The sequence below is a fragment of the Rhinolophus sinicus genome, chromosome 16 (genome assembly GCF_057876585.1).
Source record: "Rhinolophus sinicus isolate RSI-liver-muscle chromosome 16, RSI-T2T, whole genome shotgun sequence".
Taxonomy (NCBI): Eukaryota; Metazoa; Chordata; class Mammalia; order Chiroptera; family Rhinolophidae; genus Rhinolophus; species Rhinolophus sinicus.
The window spans coordinates 32192232-32213688 of NC_142516.1; the positions used below are offsets into that span (position 1 = coordinate 32192232).

General features: G+C 45.2%; 1 protein-coding gene across 8 annotated transcripts in view; it reads right to left on the minus strand.

The window, feature by feature from the left end:
• UNC13B (unc-13 homolog B) overlaps positions 1-21457 on the minus strand; it is a 173479-nt gene that overhangs the window by 26168 nt on the left and 125854 nt on the right. For 5 of the 8 annotated variants that reach the window (XM_074330677.2, XM_074330678.2, XM_019729033.3 and 2 more), the window contains 6 exons: positions 11216-11262; positions 8307-8385; positions 6009-6083; positions 5277-5496; positions 2687-2914; positions 1934-2075 (listed from right to left, as the gene is read on the minus strand). In XM_074330677.2, the coding sequence (XP_074186778.2) occupies positions 1934-2075; positions 2687-2914; positions 5277-5496; positions 6009-6083; positions 8307-8385; positions 11216-11262 (791 nt within the window). Of the gene's footprint in view, positions 1-1933; positions 2076-2686; positions 2915-5276; positions 5497-6008; positions 6084-8306; positions 8386-11215; positions 11263-13605; positions 13629-21457 lie in introns of all 8 variants that reach the window. The other 3 variants (XM_074330674.2, XM_074330675.2, XM_074330673.2) reach the window with 1 other exon arrangement.

The window sequence follows — 21457 nt, forward strand, 5'->3', positions numbered from 1 at the left end:
GTCATACCATTATCCAGTCCTTACTGCTTTGAGACCAAAATTAAAGAGGGAGAAGAGTAATTAGAAACAATTCCGATTTCCTGCGCAGCAAGCTCTCCCAGCAACACTGAGAGGAAAACAGCTGGACAGATGCCACACGGCCCGAGGAAGCCCCTGCTAGTTCCCTTGCCAGTCAGTAAAGGTGTTCATGTTCACGGTATGTCCATCTGGTCACAGCTGCTTAGCCTTCTCTCTAGCTCACCCATATATCTAAGTATGTGCTTGGTAAACTTCTAGCATGCTTTAATATCCACTGGAATTGTCATTTCCTCTGTCATGTTTGCTTTGAAGAAGGGAGTTTGTGCAGGTTCCCCATCTTTCTTCTTCTCCTTCCCCAACAGGTGCTTTCTGGGTCCAGTTGCCTCACCCAAAAGTTGTACTTGACAGAATTGAATGTTCTTTTCTCTGTGCTCTCATTACATCTTTGCACATTCCATCAAAATACTATAATTACTAGTCTACTGAAAAACAATAGACAAATCAAAAATGAGCTTCTTAAGGGGAAGGTGAGAGGTTTTGGGAACGTACAGAGGGATAGTGGATGGGGGAGGGGGGTTCACACAGTGTGAGGGATATAAATGATAAACGTCTAAGTTTTGCTTTGTCTTGTGCACCTGAAACTAATTAAAAAAAAAAAAATTAAAATTGCCTAAAGAAAATATGAGTACCAAATTCAATGTATGTTTTCTAGCATTGTGTATTAGCAATTACATAGAAATATACAGAGGGTGCCAAAAAAATGTATACACATTTTAAGAAAGGGGGGGTGGGGGGTGGGATATGAGGGTAAGGGGGATCGAATATATGGTGATGGAAGGAGAACTGACTCTGGGTGATGAACACACAATGGGATTTATAGATGATGTAATACAGAATTGTATACCTGAAATCTATGTAATTTTACTAACAGTTGTCACCCCAATAAATTTAATAAAAAAAAAAAATGAGCTTCTTGAAGTCAGGGATTGTCTTATACATTTTTAGATACACAATATCATGTATAGTGTCTTGTACAGAATAGGGTCTTAATGAATTATTTACTAAATGGATAAAGGTAGGCAAAATTGACTACAGAGCCAATTCATTTAGAATAAATCATAAGAAGGGTTCGAGCAGGAACCACTCCGATTCTCAAACAGGTGCTCCCCCCAGGACCTGTGGCCTCTGGATTAGAGATTGCTTTCACTCAGCCCCAAGGAGTCAACAAAAGAAGGTCTCTACATAGCCAGCCTGCTTGGCTGATTCAAACTCTTGGTCCTAGGCCTTAGGGGTATGAGAAACCATCTGGAGTCTCCAGACTTTAGTCCAAATCCTAGGCTAGAGCCTGCCATTTTCTACAGCCATCCCTTAATTGTCTTATGAAATAGTCCGTAAGAAAGTGAGATAATAGAAAAAGGAGGATGGAAACTGAGGCAGGAAAAAAAGCAGAGCCCGTTAAGGGAAATGGACACTTCTCCATACCACAGATTTCTTCCTTCAAGCCAGAATTACCCAGCTGTAGGACAAGGACCTTCCTTCCCCACTCCTCAGAAGAGCCTAACCCTTCGTAGGTAGGACGGCAGGGCTGAGAGGTACACAGTAGGTGGTCAGTCCGTGGTCTGTCGCTGGGCAGTAATAAACTTTTTCTAATGCTAGGAAAAGAAGTACAGAATGCCGGGGGCCCCTTTAATAGCCCTACTTAAGACCGGGTTCGGGTGGAGTAGCCCTGGTACAACAGTCCATGAGAAGAAACCCAGAGGAAAAAAATGGCTGCTGCCCAACTGAAGCATGTGAGAAATGGGTTTTCTCTACTGCCTCTGCTCCATGCCTCCTAAGAGCCAAGTCCAGAACAACAGGATTTAATGCTGCTCCCAAATACACAGTCCCAGGTAAGACAAAGCCCTCTGTGACTTACAAATGGAACTTCTCCTCCCAAACAGGATTCAGGTTCCCAAAAATGGTCTTGGTACGCTTCTTGGTTTTGCCCACTTGCACAGTCACATACGGGTCACTGGATCCCGTCTTGTCCTTGGCTTGTAGGCCCTGGGCACACACCACTGCAACCAAAATACAGAGAAGGAGGCTTCAGAGTATGCTCCCAAAGTCAGAAGTCTTCCATAGCACGACTCCTCTGTTCTCCATCTTAGAGCAGCCGCTCCCTGCTCCCTTGAACAGGAACCCTAACCTCACTCCTCCACATCTCTCCTAGTCCTGGGCCACCCGCCTTTCCCTCAAAGCCTGGCCCAAGAATCCCACCTCCCCACCGGAGCCCTAACTGACTACTTACCCCTACACCGGTCCTGACCTCCTCTGATACATGCATGCTTCAGCCACACCCACCCAGCTCGTAAACCGCTGCTTAACTATTTCCTGATCTCCTAACCCCAGCTCTTGTACTATCAGACTGTTAACCAAGTCTATAACAGATTGTTACCAAATCCTTCAAAACACAATTCCTATCATTTGAGGTGCCAGTCTGGCCTCTCCCAGCCTCCCTGGCACCAGGGCCTAGGAGAGGAGGAGTAATGAATAATGAGACCCTCCTTCTCCCCCTCAGTTCTGCCTTCTTTCTCCCCGGCCCCTTGCTCCCTCACACCCAGGTGGCTTCTTCCCCAGGCCCCTCCCCACAGCCTCCGCCATCCTGTGCCCCACACTTTGGCCTGCTCACCAGTGATGGTAATCTTGGCCGACCATTTGGAGGTGCCGTCTAGCACACTCTGCTTCACTGTTTTCATCTGTTGCACGTGGGCAACTTTGCTCACAGTGAAGACATCCCGGATAACTTCAAAGATCTCTGGCTTATTCCGCTCTCGGATCTTCATGCGGTCCTTCATGGCCATGATAATGTTCTGGGTCCGATCCTCAGCTCCATGTTTAGAGCTCTTTTCTGCAGCTCCTGAAGGACGGACAGAGACAGAAAGGAGGGTAACCAACAGGCCACCTACTAGGCCAAGGGTCAGGCTGAGGAACGGGGCCTGGGAGATATCACTGAGGAGCGGGAGAGGCGGAGGCAGACTGGGGTATCGCTGCGAAAAGTTAACCGTGTATGGCGCCTGCTGGAGTTTACTGCCTGGCCAGTGGAGTTGAAAATGCAGCTCTAACGGTAGCAAAAACTTGATCATTGTTATGGGGGGTTATAGTATATTCAGATACATGCTGAACTTATTTTTTTTTAAAAATGAAGTTCAATCTGCAGACAGCTTTGAATTTCTCCATCCAGATGGTAACTGAGAGATAACCTGCAAGTCTAAGGCCAAAATGTCACCAATGGGTGATATCACCCAGTGTGCTTAGCTGGATGGGAAGGGTGGTGGGTGGGCATGACAACTCCACCAGGCTCATCCAATGTCCAAGCCATGATACAGTTCCCACAACTGGTCACAGCATATAGGTGGGTTCTGCCGCACAGCTCCAGTGCCTTTTATCTCAGAAAGTAGTGTGGTATGGTGAGGAAAGTATGGCCTTTGGTATCAGACGGACTCGGGTTAAATCCTGACTCCACTACTCCTTGCTGGGTAAACCGGTTTCAGGAAAGAATGTAGCACTTATCTCTCAGGGTTGTAAGAAGCACTGTATTAGTATACATAAAGCCCTTGGCCCCCGTACCTGGCATCTAGCAAGTACGCAATAAATGGTCACTATTATTGTTACCATCTGGCAGAGATGGCAAGGGCCATCTTCACCACCTGTGATCTTAGCCAGCTCATCTCGGAGGCAAGCAGGCTCCCCTGCTGTCCTGAGGATTGCGGCCAAACACAGACTCCTCCTGGTACTTCACCCACCAGGCTTCCCAGAAAGGGCCCATCCTCCCCTTACTGGCCCTGCAGACTGGCTCTTACCTCTCTTGCATCTCCAAAGGCTTATTAGGCCTTTACTACAAAACCTGGAACAAAAAATAAAGGGCAACAGCAGCATCCTAGTCCTGGGAGGATGGCAAGCAGGTTTCCTGTCCAGGGAAGCCAAGAAAAGGGCATTTCATTCCACTCTGTGCTTCAGAGAAGGCTTAGGCCAAGATGCTTTCTGCTATATGAAAAATGACCTACTCTTGCCACTTAGCAGATCCCACGCAATACTACTTCCTTGGACTGGGACCTTGAGGAGGTCGAGCCCCTTGCTAGAGGGTTTCCGGCAAGCAGCCAACACAGCTGCTAGTTCTCAGCAATTAAAGGACCTGCTGGCAACTGTGCCTGTCACTCCCTCATGATAGGTTTGGGCAAAGTCATCACCAGCATTTAGTCTTCAGGCAGTCTTTTTAGAGTCCCCTCTCTTCCACTGACTTTGTTCTGCGTATCTCTTTATGTCTACCGTAGCCACGCAACTAGCACCAATCAGGGCTCTTCAAAGAAGCATGTTTTAAGAGAACAATTCCTCAAGGCCTCTCCCTCCTTTGTAAGTCACGTATCTTTCTTTGGGATCATGAAATGCTTGTGTCTGAAGGTGACCTTCCTTTCTCCTATCACAATCCTTGAAGATTTCATTGCTATGGCTTGGCTCTGAGTGACACGTGGGAGATGTGGAGGGATGAGAAAACTTTCCCACATCCCCACCCCTGCCCCTCCAGGGTCCAGCTGTGCAAGCCCAGCAGGAACAGAGCAAGGAGGCAAGAATTTGGAGTGCTACCTGCTCCTTTGACAGAAACTTTTTTTCCTGCTCTTATTCTCCCCACTCTATGATGGCAGCACCAATCACATATTTAGTCAGGGCCTTGAGAGTCTGGCACATTCTACTCTGGCACCTCTGCCAGATCCATTTGAAACTTCTGTTCCTGGCACTGTTGTCTAAAAGCTTCATACATAAGCAAGGAATAAACGCTGCCTTCCCTGGGTCCTAGGGTCTAGACCCCAGGAGGTTCCTCTGTGAGGCCTGGAACCTCACAAAACTCTCTCTCTTCTCATTAGTCTCCGTGCCCAATTAAACATGTTCTAGTCATTTGGGCACTACGGCCACTGTGGTGAGTACACGACGGAAGTGCAGCCTCTGGGACTGCCTGAATTCTAGAAGAGATTCCAGCTCCCCAGAGGGCCACAGAAAGCTCAAAGAATTTGTCCTAAAGGTGTTTAAGAGGGTGCTATAAGACCTGTTACTTGGAAAGGCAACGTCCCCTGACTCAGAACCCTACCTTCTCTGAAAAGGAAAGGACTTCAGAATCAGGTAGACGGAAGAATGACGCCCAGCCAGCCTACCTTTTCATTGCCAGACTACCTTGGAGAGGCCCTGCTGCCCCTGCACCCCACCCCTCAGCCCGCAGGGGCACTCACGCTGCAGGCAGTCGGCGTTGAGCAGGTCCTGGCACTTCTCGTGGCACTTGACTCCACACTCGCTGCAGCGCATACCCTGCCGGGCAATGCCCCAGAGCAGGCCTTCGCACTCATAGCAGTAGGTCGGGGTCGTGGCTGTCCAGACCTCAAAGTTGTGGGGTGTGGTGCACGAGATAGGGTAGATTAAGGCCTGCAGGGTCTTCTTATACACGTGGGATTTCTGAAAGACACAGACCCCAGCACCCACCAGCGACTCTGGGTCTCTGCTGGGAGATACCAGAACTGAGATACTTGTAGGGCAATCAAAACCCTGGTTTCTCCTCTGGGAATGGAGAAGATGCTCTAGACTGGCCCAGCCCATAGCCCAGCCTGACAGAGAGGAGCCCCCAATGTCGTGTGCACCTAGTTGTTCAAGACAGGTCTAACCTGCCTGCTGGGTCTGAGCCTTGTCTCAGCATTCCAGCTTCCTAGGGAAACGGAGGGTACTGGCTACAACATAAAACCCTGAGTTCAGTGGTCACATACTCTCACATGAGACTTGGGCTGACCCCCTGGTCTGGCCCCTTACCTCTCCCCGTAAGGAAGACTGAGAATAGATGCTCTCTATCCGTTTCATTAATGATGTGTGCCCAACACTCTTGAATTCCCAATAATTATGGCTTCAGAGAGGATCACCAGTGGATGGCCAGATCTTTAGGCCAGCGGATTTGTGAAAGCCCACAGATCACTTACCAGCTCTTCATCCTTGAGAGAGGTGCGTGTAGCCATTGCAGAAGTAATCCCTGCCTTCCGGGATTGGACCAATGACTGTGAGAGAAGACCCGCTGTCAGCCCTGGTTATCAGCAAGGGCTGGCAAAATCCTGGGAAGGGAGTTTCAGCGACCAAAGCAACTTGACTCTAACTTATTACCTTCTCCCTTCTCTCTATTTTTACTGTCATTGAGAGGGACTGCCCATAAGTAACAGGTAACAAGCAACCCAGGTTGAGATCCAAAACCTAAGGCCCTTAGAGGACTGTTCTAACAATATTAGAACAGCACTTCTCTCAGGGTACCTATCATCCAAAGAGTTTCTCTTTCCTTCACAATTTTTAGGTACCCTACCCTTTGTTTATAGAAAGGCAAGGAAAAACGAAAACTTTAGAATGACAGTAGGAAATAGGTAATTAAGAACAGAATAAACGCACAATTCAGAGTCACATTCAAGAACCACTCCATGCTATTTGTCCTCTGTGCCCTGGTATCACCCCATGCCCACACAATCCCAGGTGGCTGTAGAGGCCAGCAGCCCAGATGAGAATGGCACCTGACAGGGGCAATGCAGCCTCAGTCCAATCAGGCAGGGCAGGGGTTAAGTCTGAGAGCTGGGGCTGCCCTGCTAGCCAGGCTCTTATATAGAGGGGCCACACATATCTGCCAATCCCAGGCTTTAGGGACAGCCCTTGAAAAGGCACATGGTTTCCCTAAGGCAGGGGACAATGGGCAGAGAGATGCTGGAATATCAGTCCAAGCAGGAGAAACAGTTGGGAGGGGCCCGGGTGGTTTGGGATACGGACTCTTGTAGAGGATAGAAAAGGGCTCTGGAGACACTCACCATTGCCTTGCAGAGGAGAGCAGGAAAAGGAACAACATGACGTTAAAGCTCCCCAAGCGCATAAAGAAACTTTCAGAGGCAACTCAGAGGTTCTTCCCTATAGCCCAGTGTAGGCAATATGTCCCAACCCCCTTCTGCCTCTGTCCACTACAAAATGTCTTCAATCCAGACAGCTGGCCAAGGCCCATGGCCTAGAGCTTCTATTCTAAGGACAGTTATGCCAGAAAGTGAAATATAGGCAAGGTTAAAAGCTAGAGAGGGGAAACGAGAAAGGAACAGGACACTGCTATACGAACAGTTAAGCAAAGAGGAGCTGGTGGGCAAGAGAAAGTAGAGGATGAGAAAAAAGCGGAAGAAAAGAAAACAGGAAGAGAAAATAAGAGGAGACAGAAGACAATGAAAGAAGGTAATAAAAAAGAGATGACGTCAGAATGTATCTTCATCCAACCAGCTTGATGAAGACTTGGTGGGAGAAGAGGCTCATCAGGAAGGAGAAGGAGAGAGGAGATACACAAACAGGAATAAAAGGAAGGAAAGAAAGAAATGATTAAGAGAAAATGGCAGAGGACAGTTCTATTCAGCCAACTAAGGAGAAAAAAACTCGTGGAGAAAAAAGATAGAGAATGGAGGAGAAACGGGAAAAGAAGTGCACAGAAAAAACAGAACAGACTGAATTAGGAGGAAAAAAAACCCAAGGAAAACAGAAGCAGAAAAGGGTAATATGGAAAAGGGTTCGAGTCTTGCTGAACATCTAGCTGTAGAGCTCTGGGAGAGCCTGGCCCCGCTCCACCCTATCCACTAGGCTCTGGAAAATTCCTTAAGCTGATCCTGCTTTAGGAAGTATGACCCAAAATGGTAGCTTCTGGTCACCCTGGAGGGCCTGAGATCAGCTTTAACGCCTAAGTTTGTTTCAATTCAATTCCACAAATTTTTATCATTACCTCTCAGTGCCAAACACTGAGTTAAAGACTAGAGGCACAGAGATAGTCTAGAAAGCCTATGTCTTGGGAAGAGACCGTCACTTGACCTCCAAGAAGAAGATGCACTAGTCACGCTCCTCACACACTGAGCTCAATGACGTAGGTCATGGCTAGTGGCAGTTTCCACTCCCGTTCCTCAAAGAAGGCTGTGGGGATCCCTAGAGGAACTAGAGACATAGAAGACAGCTCCAAGCTCCAGAGCCCCACTTTGAGGGCCAAAGCTATAAATGTTCCAAGTGGGAGATTGAGCTTATGAAGAACCTGGAGCTCCAAAGAGGGAGTGAGGAGAACAAGTTCCCACTGAAGCCATCACTAACTTTCAGTAAGGCCTTAAATGGTTGATCTTCAGACCAATACTTGTCACTAAATGGACCACTACCAGTTCTGATAGTTTGCCAAGGCCCAATCGGGGATACTCCAAGGCTACAGCCTAAGCCTGCACAAAAATCTCACTCACCAGATCACTGACAAGTGGCAGCGGCTTCTTTCTGCGTAGATCCGGCATGCTGTCAATGCCATAGAGCCCTCCAGCTGGCCTGAGGGGGGAAGAAAATACGTCAGGACCTTCAGTCCTACCTGCAGTTACTGGAAGGTTCAGTGTTCCATTCTCCTCGCTCACCCTCTCCCCAGAGGAAGACAAACTGAGCTCCATTATGTGTCTTTGAGCGGGGTAAGGAAGACAGAAATCCATGGAATGATGAGGAATGGAATCTGCTCTCAGAGTGCCTCTCCTGGTCTCCGTCTATGGTTTTAGCCAAAGACTGAGAGCGCTTTTATCCCACACTGACAGTTCAAGGCACCTCTGTTTTTGTGAAGGTCCTTGTGCTCCATAGGGCAAGGTGAGAAAGGGTAGTTAAGAGGGCTCCTCTCCACCCACAGGCCAGAGACACTGCTCCCCAAAATAAGTCTTTCTTGGCCTGTGCTAGAACAGAGCCCACAGGAACGGCTCTACAGAAGAGCTGCTGCCTAGTGAGCAGGACTCCCAAACAATAACATATAGAAGGAGAGCTTCTCCATCCTGAATAAAAGAGTTACCAGTTCTATCTATCCAAGCCTCCTGAAGAAAAAGGGTCTTCATGGAAAGAGCCCACATAATCAAGTGGGAGCAGGAGAGGTGGGATGGGAGACTTCCAAAAGTTGATTTGAGGGGTGGGGGAAAGACCATTTAAGAAGGAAATAAAAGGTCTCTGAGTGTTTTACTTAGCCCTGCGGACAGACACATTAATAGGGACCAAGGAAAAATGATAGCTGGAGCAACTGGAGATTTCTAAAAGTTTTATCCCTTTTCCATGCTTATTAATTTACTGTTATTTGCCCATTGTTCCATAACAATATGCAATAAAAATAGAGAATGCCCCCAGAAGCACACCATTCTCACACTGAGATAACCTGGATTTTATCTGCAACTCTTCTACTAACTCTGTACATGTTCTCTGCCAAAATACCTTCCTCTTTTTGGGTCTTGGTGTCACTTCTATAAAATGAAGGGTCTGAACTACAAAAATCTCCCTGATCTTTTGGAACCTGCCATTCTGAGCCTCAATGAAAAGCACTCCTGTACTTGGTCTTAGAGACAGAGGTGGGCACAGTGGGTGGCTGGGGTGTCCACCACAGCTGGTCTCAAAAGAGCTGTCGCTCAGAAGAACAAGTAGGTACTGCCGGCAACCTAGGCAAAGAATGGAGCCACAAACTGGGTCAAGGCCAAGAGTTGGAACAGGCATGATGATTTCTAATAAACTAGCTTCCTGAGCACGGGAAATGAACTTTGTTCTCGATGAGACTACCACACCTAGGGAAGTTCTAAACTTGTGACAGCTTCCAAGGACTAAGCTGAAGGAAGGACAGATGACAACAGAGAGGCATTTAGAAAATCACTGCATGGCTCCATTTAAAAATAGCTTGGATATCTTCCATTGGCATGTATGTATTTTACAATTATTAGAGGAAAAAAGCTAAAGCCTTGGAAAAGGGCTGTTGAAGAAGCAACTGGTGCCATGAGTTTGTGGCTAATTCTAAAAACTATACTATGTACCACTTACGACAAGAAGATTTTTGCAACATAAGCGAGCTTTTAACAAAAGAAGAAAGAGTACCTCTTTCACATAATTAACTCTTAATTTAAAAAAGACAAATTGTAAGGAGAAGGAACATGTAAAAATGTAGTAGAGGGGACGGCCCGGTGGCTCCAGCGGTTAGAGCTCCATGCTCCTAACTCCGAAGGCTGCAGGTTCGATTCCCACAGGGGCCAGTGGGCTCTCAACCACAAGGTTGCCAGTTCAACTCTTTGAGTCCCGAGTCCCACAAGGGATGGTGGGCTCCGCCCCCTGCAACTAAGATTGAACACAGCACCTTGAGCTGAGCTGCCTCCCAGATGGCTCAGTTGGTTGGAGCACGGGCTCTCAACTACAAGGTTGCCGGTTCAACTCCTCGAATCCCGCAAGGGATGGTGGGCAGCGCCCCCTGCAACTAGCAATGGCAACTGGACCTGGAGCTGAGCTGCGCCCTCCACAACTAAGACTGAAAGGACAACTTGGAAAAAAGGCCTGGAAGTACACACTGTTCCCCAATAAAGTCCTGTTCACCTTCCCCAATAAAATCTTTAAAAAAAAAATGTAGTAGATAACTTTATGATCTGATCTTTTCTCTTCCCTGGTCACCAGCCACTGAGAATTCTGATGTCAGAAGGCGTTTTTGGGACAAGGAGAGAAGGAAGATCCTGAGAAATAACTGGCAGTGTATGTGGGGGGTATGGGGAAGAAGAGGCACTTAAACTCTTTTCTTTTAAGAACAGTCAGTTAGTTACAGGCAGCAGTTGAGCAGCTCACAGTGACTCCCTGGTGCAATCACATGGGTCTGAAACTCCCAGACAGGAGCACAGACAGAACACACAGAACTCATGAGGGATGCGACTTATGTCTTGACTAGAGTGGAAAGCAATAAGTAGGTGACTCACAACAGCTGAAGCAGCGTGGAGCCCAGGGAGAAATCCAATCAGCTACACTATCAACAACGGAATGGAAAGAAACTGTCTCCAAAGGCAGATATTTTTCTAATTTCCTCATTCTTCTACCTAAAGAGTATATCACAACTATAATACAACGGATCAGAAATTCTAGAGGCAAGGATGAGGGAGCCCCAAAGTGCCTTCCCCTGCCCCAGGGGAACCATCTGCAAAGCACTCTTTTCTGCCTCTAAGTAATCAATCTGAAGTTCTCTGCCCCAGAGAACCAACCAGTCTCTACAGGGGAGCCTTCCTTTCCCAAGATCCAACTCTTGGAGCTGTTTCTCCTATTTCCCAGGGGGAAAGCTAAATGAAACATGAGAGACTTTATAAAATCCAAAGAAAACTTGCAGAGAATCACTTACCCTTCCGGGAGCCACTGGGGCAAAGAGGGGTCGCCATCATTTGGAATCTTTAAAAATAGACAGAACAAAGTTAAATCCTAGGAAAGATGGGAGACTGCCATCTTTCTTTGGTCAGGCAGTAAGCAGTGAAGTAGGAAGCTCAGAGAAGCATAGGTCACGTACACCATGTGGTGAAACCGCCAACTTGACATTTCAGCCAACGCCCTCATCAGCCAAGGGCAACATGCAGGCTGCTGAGATGAGCAGGACTTCATCTCCCCTCCCCAGTGAATAGGAAGGACACAAGGCCAAGCTCACTGAGATCCCAGGGCTGAAGTCCACTGGGCGCGTGAGAGCTGCCAGAACTCATATGCCCCTCACACAATCCGCTGGTACATGGAAGAGTAACCAAAGCCAGGAAGAGAGTCCACTTCCAGGCCTCACTAAAACAAACAGACAACTTCATAGAGAGTCTGGTCTTCTTCCAGCTGTATTCCTAAGTTCCCTTAGCTGCCCCAGAGTCAGACCCCGTCTTTCTAGATTCCTATCTTATCTGTGCTTGGACTTGGCTTAGGTTCCTTGAAGCCCTAACTCATTGAAACTGAGTACTCTCTACATTTCCTAAACTCCATATACCCAAAGAACCCGAGCAGATTAGACACTTGGATTATCACTCTGGTGAATTTTATGAGTTCTCTAATGAGCAGTTGATCACTGAGGCACCAAATAATTCAAGGAAGGAACAGGTTGAAAATAATTTTTAAAGGTTTCTTCACACACACACACACACACACACACACACACACACACACACACACAGAGAGCAAATACGTCAGGTAGAGTTCCAAAACTGCCAGGGCTTTCCAGAGAACCAGTGGTAAATGCCGTTTAGGCTCAAGAAACCCAATGCTAGCAGATCTGGGGATTCCTGCCCCACCTTGTTCCCCCACACCCCCCAATAACTCCCTGCCACCTGAGACCTGAGCTCCAGCTAACTATCCCAGAGCAAATGAGCTCTAACACAAGAGAGGCAGAAGTAAACTGTTTAGCTTCAGACAGGAGGCAAAGTTTTGGGAGCGCTAAAGATGGGAGAAGTTATAGACAGAATGAGGCAAGATAGAGTAGAAAAGGGAGCATTAGGACTGGCTAATGAGTGATATAAAAGTGGGTAAGAATTACCCTGGGTCAACGCAGGCTCAAGATGAACTCTGGATTTAGGCCCCTTCTCGGGAAGACCTTTCTCAGGTTGTCTGTGCTCTAATCAAGTCTATCTGCCTACTGCCTACAGCACTTCAGGACTCCATTTCACCTCCTCTGCCTCCTGCCCAGGGATGATACTGGGAAAGGGAGGGCCAGGCCCCAAAGGCAGCCAGAAGTGGTTGAAGCAAGTCTCCTAAGGTTGCTTGTGAGGGGCGGCCATCCCTAAGTCCCTAGATGCTACCAACCAGAACTTATTTTCCCTGAGGAAACAGTCACAGTTTCCTAGAATTAGATGTTTGCCAGAAATCACTGGGCTTAGGGAAGCCAAGCCACAAAAAGTCTTTGGGAACCAGAGTTCGCTGGCTGAGATCATACATATTTCCTGTGCTGAGAGGGGCCAGTGGGTCTGCAGAAGCCTGCAGACACAGCATCGAGCATGCACACACAGGACACCGAAGGAGTTCTAGACAAAGTACCCACAGGAGGTACATTCACAGATATGACCTGTGCCCGAGAGAAACACCAGTGAGCACAGAGCCTGCACAGAGGGCTACAGAACATGTGCGCACACCCATCTGGGAGAGGCTTCTGTGTTCACTAAGGCCCGAATCACAGGCAAAGCAAACCCTCATGGTCTTCAAGAACCAGTGCTTGCAGGCACAGAGCATCAGGAAACTGTGCAGTCACAGGGCATGAGGGAACCACATCACGGGTCCACAGAAGCTTGTGTACTCACGAAGGGGCCAGGAAGCCTGCTCAAAAAGAAGCACATTCACACGTAGGGCCTCAGGCAAGAGCAAAGTGCCCACAGCAACTCCTGCTCTCAAATACAGTGTGTATGCATGCTGGGCTCAGCGAGGGTGACAGCATATGCCAGGCTACAGCAACAAGGAGAAAATGAACACACACTGTGCAGAGTAGGAGAAGAGGGCAGTCAGTGTCTGGTGCGTCAAACTGAGTACAAGTGGAAGCGCACACATGCCACAATGAATGTGTACCATGCTGGCACACATATTCTCACACTGTGCTCCAGGGATGTCTGCAGGAGCACGTAAGCATGGAGCATGCACACAAACTGCTTTCAGGAGAAACAGACTATCTACATGAGCCAGATCATGTGCACACACGTGCACGCACACACACACACCGTGCCCAGGAGGGAGGGGTGGACAACAGACAACAAAAAGGCCCCAAAGGGCCAGAAGCACAACCTGAAGGGCTCCTCGCTTTCCTTCTGCAAGGAGAGAAAGAGCAGGGAAAAAAAGGGCAGAGAGGTTAGTAGATTCAGTCCTAGAGCAGGGAACCCAAAGAAAATGCCAGCTAAACCTCAAGGAAAATGGAGGAGACAGCGAGGTCCTCTGAACAACTGGGAAGTTCACAGAGCCCAGCTCCCAGAATCCTTACCTCCTGTATTTGCTGGCCCCTGTTTTGTAGTTTAGAACACCTTGGGTTTGGCTACTCAAACAAAAGGACAAAGTCTACCTGGGGATTCCAGTCACCCTTTTCCCTTTTCCAAAGTGGCCTGTATGCAAGGTCAGAGCTACCAGGGTCACAAGACCAGCTTGGTTACCAAGGGCTATTCCAACAGGCTATCTGAGCTGGCTGAGTACAGAGTGAAGTTCACTCCTTCCTCAGAAGCTACAAGAGCTCACTGGATCTGGGATAAGTCCTCAAACCCCAAAGCCCTTTCCATTTTGTAATGCAGGGTTGGCCGTGCATCTGCCCAGCAAGCGTTGGCCTGTTTTCCCAGAGCCTAAGTGAAGGTAGGCCATGTCAAGCCCAGGGCCAGATGTTTACCAGCTGTAGACCTGGGGGCATGAACTGGCCACTGCCCTAACAGAAATCACCATGGTCTGGATGATAAAACTATGACTGCAATCCCAGGCCTGATTATCTATCAAATCCAGAAGAATACTCCACGGAAAAATGACACTTACAGAAGTATGCAAGTAAGCCACAGTAGAGGAAGAATAAAGTTCAGAGATTACTCCTCTCCTATTTGGTAAAGACTACTTGGAATTCTAGGCCACACATAGAATAAGCCCACAGCCTTTCTTCTCTAAGGAAAGTCCCACCACCTGGGCCCATCAGCTCTCCTCCACTTTCTTTTCTCTCCCTGTTAAAGACTCACTGATATTACACAACAAGGAGAAGGAACAATAATGGAAACTAATTTATAAGTTCCTGATTCTTCAAGCTATTTATGAGGACATAATGGGTCACCAGAGCAGCTACAGGGAGACAGGGAGGTGAAAAAGACACTTCCAGGAATGGGGACAGGTCTCTTCTACATCTTCTCCCTACCTCCCTCAGAGCACCCTGCTCCCTTTGAAGAAGAAATTAGGCAACGAACACTAACTGACCCAGTGACTCAAATTGGAAAGGTTTCTTTCCTCCTCCACTATCTTAAATATGTTGTACATATCATGTCCAAGTTACTTAGACTCTGTCCTTCTGTTCTTTCCAGAGTTCTCCATTATGCCTAAAGAACAAAATCCAATCTGTTGACAAGGCCCTCAGGGCCTTGATCCATGCATGACCTGGCCTCTCATATCTACTGGGTGGGCACAGATTTAATTAAGACTTAGCTCAAATGTGAAAGCTCTGTGAACATTTCCTTATCTGCCTTCCTCTCAAAAGCGCAATTAGGTGCCTCTCCACCATGTGACCCTGGTACCCATATTCTACATGCACACTTCTGTGACCGTATGTTGCCAGTACTATTTCACTGTAATTGTCTGTATAAACGTCTCCCTTTATACACTGTGAACTTCTTGAGAGCAACAATTATATATATACGAGGTCAGACAATTAAGTTTGTGAACTCACCCTAGAAAGAGTGCTACATACCTCATTGCTGAATATCACTATGGTCACCTTCAAAGTACTCCCCTTGGGAAGCTATGCACCGATGCCAGCACCTAGTCCACCCTTCAAAGCAATTTGGAACTATTTTTCTGGAATGGTCATCAGAGCTGTCGTCGTATTACCCTTGATGTCCTGAATGTCATCAAAATGTCTTCCTTTCAATATTTCCTTTATTTTCGAGTAAAGAAAGAAGTCACTGGGGGCCAGATCAGGTGAGGAGGGAGGGTGTTCCAATACAGTTATTTGTTTACTGGCTAAAAATTCCCTCACAGACAGTGCCATGTGAACTGGTGCATTGTCGTGATGCAAGAGCCATGAATTGTTGGCGAAAAGTTCAGGTCGTCTAACTTTTTCATGCAGCCTTTTCAGCACTTCCAAATAGTAAACTAGGTTAACTGTTTGTCCAGCTGGTACAAATTCATGATGAACAATCCCTCTGATATCAATAAATTAGCAACATCGTTGCAACAAGTTCACGAACTTAATTGTCAGACCTCGTGTGTGCGCGCGTGTGTGTGTGTGTGTGTGTGTGTGTGTGTGTGTGTGTGTGTTTGCCTTCGTTAACCTGAAGGCTTAGCACATCTCCTAGCATTTGTAAGTAGTAAAAGGAACCTGCATTTTCAGGACTTAGAAATCAACATCTTTTCCAAGAAAATGTCTCTTACCCATCACACGAGAGAAAAGACATATCTCTTAGTCAGTAGCCTATACCATTTTCCAGACCTCCAAAGAACTACTAGCTGTTTAGTTTGTCCCACCCACTGGAAAACATTAAAAAAACTTTTCTTGTTAGGAACCAAACTTTTTGTGCTTCCTAACTTCCTAAAATGCCTTAGGATTTTTCCAGTCAGATTTAGTTTTCAGTTTAAGTGATGATATAGACATCTGTCTAAGGAACACATGCTTTGCAGAAAAATCCCTGACCCCTAAGAATGGTCTCACTCTTCCAAACAGCCCACTTTATGAGGAAGTGACACACTCCCTCATTGTTAAGACAACCTTAACTGCATTGTACTTGGGAGTCAAAAGACTTGAGGCACCAACTTATTTAAGCCTGCACTTCCTTATCTGTAAAAAGTGGTAAGAAGAGCTACCTCCAGGGTTAGTGCAAGGATTCATTTCTTCAGCAAATACTTACTGAAAACCTACTGCACACGAGGCACTGTTCTCGTGCTAGTGATGCAGCAGTGAATGAAACCAACTCCCTTATCTTGAGAAGCTTTTCTATTCTAGTAGGAGGAGCAGACAATTGATGATGACGACGATGATGATGATGATGATGACAGTACCTAACATTAAGCGAACAAATTAATGTATCTGGCATTTTATTTGAGTAAGCTCATTTATTTCTAATAACTCTACTGGATAAATACTATTATTATCTCAACTTTTTTGTTGATTAAACTGAAGATCAGAGAGGTTAAGACACTTGCCTAAAGTCACAGCAAGTGGCAAAGCCAAAATTCAAAACAGGCATCCTGGTTCCAGGATCTGGAACTATATATACCATATCACATGTCACAGGGAAGCTGCTGAAAAATTCAGGTAAGGGGAAAAGATAATGTGCCATGTGAGGATGTTACGGTTGCTATTAAAATTTTATAAAAGGTTGTCAGGGAGGCCTCATTGATAAAGTGACATCTAAGCAGAGACCTGAAGGAAATGAGTCCAGAAGCTCTTCAGAGTTCTACAAGAAAAGTATTCCAGTCAGAGAACCCACAGCAAACGCAAAGCCTGAGGTGAAAGCATAATTGCTGTGGAGGAACAGCAAGTCTGCAATAGAGTGAGCTCCGGTTCAAACAGCACTCCGGCTTTCATTCTGAGACAGAAAATCACTGGAAGGTTTTGAACAGAAAAGTGATATGATCTGACTTATGTTTTATAAGGACTGCTCTGATTGCTGTGGGGGAAAACAGACTGCAGAAGGATGAGGGGAGAAGCAGGGAGACCAGTTAGACTACTGCAATTATCTAGACAAGAAAAAATGGTGGCTCAGACAAGGACGACAGTGGGAGATGTCAAGATAGTGGTAAGATTCCAGATATTTTTTAAAAGTAGAGCAGGCAGAATTTACTAATTGAGTGCAGGTTGTCAGAGAGAAGAAGTCAAAAATGATGGATGTGGACTCAAGCAGCCCAAGCAGTTGCCAAGAATGGAGTTGCCATTCACTGGGAAGGTAGACTACAAAAACAGCAGATTTGGCAGCAACTTCAGGAAAAGGATCAGGAGTTTGGTTTTGGATATGTCAAACCTGTGATGCCTATTTATATCCAAATGGGGACGTTAAGTAGATGTGGAATCCGGTGTTCATGGACGATGTCTAGGCCGAAGATACAAATCTGGGGATGCTTACGAAATTCATGCTATTGGAAGAGATTACCTAAGAAATGAGTGTGAATACAAAAGAAGGAGTCAGGATTGAATCCTGGGATGCTACAAGGTTGGGAAGATGAGGAGGGACCAGCAAAGATGACTGAGAAGGAATGGTCAATAATGTTGGGGGAGAACGAAGGCTGAGAAGTGTTCTGGAAGTCAAGTGAAGAAAGCGTTTCCAAAAGAAGGAATTGAGGTATAGGGATAGAATAAGAGCAATGGAATAGAATTGGGAGTCCAGAAATAAACTTACATTTATGGTCAGCTGATTTTTGACAAGGGTGCCAAAACCCTTCAATGGGGAAAGAAAAGTCTTTTCCAGCAAATGGTGCTGGGATACCTAGATATCCACAACCACAAGAACGAAGTTGTACCCCTATATTACACTACACCATCTACAAAAATTAACTCAAAATGGATCATAGACCTAACGTGAGAGTAAGCGCTATGAAACATTCAGGAAAAAAAGAAAGAGTAAATCTCTGTGACCTTGATTTAGACAATGGTTTCTTAGCTATGAAACCAAAAGCACAATCAACACAAGGAAAAGCAGATAAGCTGAACTTCATCACAGTTGAAAACTTTTGCATTGTACTTCATTATGATGGTTATTACAAAAAAAGAAAAAAACAAACAGGAAGTAACAAATGTTGGAAAGGATGTGGAGAAATTAGAAACTTTGTGCCCTGTTGGTGAGAATGTAAAATGGTACAGCCACTGCAGATATGACAATTCCTCAAAAAAGTCAGAATTACTATATGATCCAGCAATTCCACTTCTGGATATATATCCAAAATAAATGAAAGCAAGGACTCAAACAAATATTTATACACCCATGTTCATCGCAGCATTATTCACAGTAGCCAAAAGGTAGAAGTAATACAAGTGCCCATAGAAAGATAAATGGATAAACAAAATGTGGTGTATATTCATACAATGGAATACCATTCAGGAAAGAAATTCTGACACTTGCTACAACATGGATGAACTGTGAAGACATTATGACAAGTGAAATAAGCCAGTCACAAAAGGACAAATATGGTGTGATTCCACTTATATGAGGTATACAAAGCAGTCAAATTGCCAGGGCGGGTGGAGGGGGAGAGGTTGCGGGAAGAATGGGGAGTTAGTTTAATGGGTACAGAGTTTCAGGTGGGGAAGATGAAAAAGTCCTGGAGATTGGATGGTGGTGACGGTTGCACAGCAATATGAATAAACTTAAAATGGTAAAAATGATAAATTTTATGTTATGTATATTTTACCATAATAATTTTTTTAAAATAAAATGTTTATACTTCAAAGGACACCACCAAGAAAGTGAAATGACAACCCGCTGACTGGGGGAAAATATTTACAAATCATATATCTAATAAGGGACTTAATCCAGAATATATAAAGAATTCTTACAACTCGACAACAAAAAGACAAATAACTCAATTTTCAAAAAAGGATTTGAATAGGCATTTCTCCAAAGACAATATAAAAATGGCCAATAAACACATGAAAAGATGCTCAATCAAAACCATACTAAGATTCCGCTCACACCTATTAGGATGGCTACAATAAAAAACACAGACATTAAAAAGTGTTGACAAGGATGTGGAGAAATTATAACTCTCATATGTGGCTGGTGGAAATGTAAAATGGAAGTTGGAGAACAGTCTGGCAGTTCCTCAAAAATGTTAAACAGACTTACCATACGACCCAGCAATTCCACGTCTAGGTATACACCCATGTTCATGCAAAAACTTGTATGTTCACAGCAACATTATTCATAACAACCAAAATGTGGTTTAAAAAAAATGTCCATCAACTGATGAGTGTATAAACAAAATGTGGTATACCCATATAATGGAATATTACTCAGTCACAAAAGGAAATGAAGTACTGATACATATTACAATGTGGGTGAATCTTAAAAATATTACGCTAAGTGGAAGAAGCCAGTCATGAAAGGCCACATATGACCTTTGTATAAATCCATGCATATGCAATGTCCAGAAAAGGCAAACCCATAGAAACAGAAAATAGATCAGTGGTTGACAGAGGCTGGGGACAAATGGATTAGAGATTGACTAATAACAGGTAAGGGATTTCTTTCTGGAGAGATGGATATGTTCTGGAATTGATAATTACATAACTCTGTGAATATACTAAAAACCACTCAATCCTACAATTTCTAATGGATTTTAATAGTCAACTTTTAATATATATATGTGTGTGAGTGTATATGGATACACACACACACATATACACACACACACTGTATATATGAATTAGAACTCAATAAAGTTCTTAGAATAAAAAGTAAGCAGTACTTCACGTTGCTGATGCCTGATTAAGAGGCCTGGCCCAGGAGTTTGGCGACATGTGGGTAGTCATCTGACGGCCTTGACAAGCGCTGTTTTGATAGAGTGGTAGGAATAAAAGAATTGAATTTTTATGTAATGCATGTGAGTACTCAAAACAGTGCCAGGTACATAACCCCCCAAAAAGAAGAAAAGGGATGAAAAATAAGAACTCAAATTAATGATAAGCTACTACTAGTAGGCTTAGGCCCTGAGAGGGCTCAAGCAGAGCAGTAAAGAACGCTGATTTCTCAAATGTTTTGTTGTGACAGCAGCCCCCGTTATCCTGAATCAGTTTACCAGGTTGAGGTGACTGCTTTTGTGGACTCTATAACCAGAGTCAGAGGTTGACCTGTGTGCTTCCCTTGCTCTGTGGAATGGTGCTGGAGCCAGGCCTAGACCCAGCACTGAAGGGATGCAGTCACCACTGCCTGGCAAGCCCTTCATCTTGGTTAGGACCCAGAACTTTGGCTTGCTTTCTTATTGGTGCTTCAGAAAACCTCCATCTTTTTATCACTGCTGCTGCCACCACCTGCTTATCACAGGTACCACAAGTTCCTCCTGTGTTGCCCAGCAGGACGTCAGCCCTGAAGGGGAACTTTGCAAGCTGAAGAATGGGACCCCAGTGTCCTGGGTGCTCATGCAAACATAACTCCTGCCCAAGGTTTAGGGAGTTAGTAAGGAAGTACTGCTTTGATAGCTCTTGTTTCTATTGCTGCTATAATGTAATAATTTCTAAATGCCCAGGGAGAAAGAAAAAGGGCTGCAAAGTTAGGAAGAGAGAGAAATCCCTTACAGATGAGGAATTATAGAAAGCTTCCTGAAGGAGGTGAGGTTTTGACTGTATGCTGAAGCATTGAGTAAATTTTGCTAGGCTGGTATGGTCAACACAACACCGTAGGCTAGAAGAAAGCATGTACATGTGAACATGCTGAGAACATAAAGTTTAAGATGAACTTGTGAGACTGCAAAGTTTCCTTTTGGGTGGAGCACAGTGGGACAATGGGAGATAAATCTGGAAATGCAAACTAGAGACCAGTTGTAGTGGTCTTGAATGCCAAGTGAAGGGATTTAGACATTTTCTGATAAGCTCTAAGGAGCAGCTCTAGGGCATCTGAAAGGAGCCTGACATGATTTAATCTTTCATTTTTAAAATTTAATTTTATAAGTTGATATTATATTCATAGGATTCAAATTCTAAAAAGCATTAAAGCATAAAGTGAATAATCTCATCCCATTAGTTTTTCACCTAATACCTTTCCCTATGGGCAATTGTGTATCAGTTTCTTATGTATCTTTGTCACATGCTCTATACGTATACAAACATACTATGGGTATGAATGTGTATTCTCTCCCTCTCCTTTTTATACAACTGTAAGCATCTTAAACATACTGTTCTGCACCATGTTTTAGTCACATGTCAATATATCTCAGATATCTTTCCACTTCAGTAAAGAGCTACCTCATTCTTTTC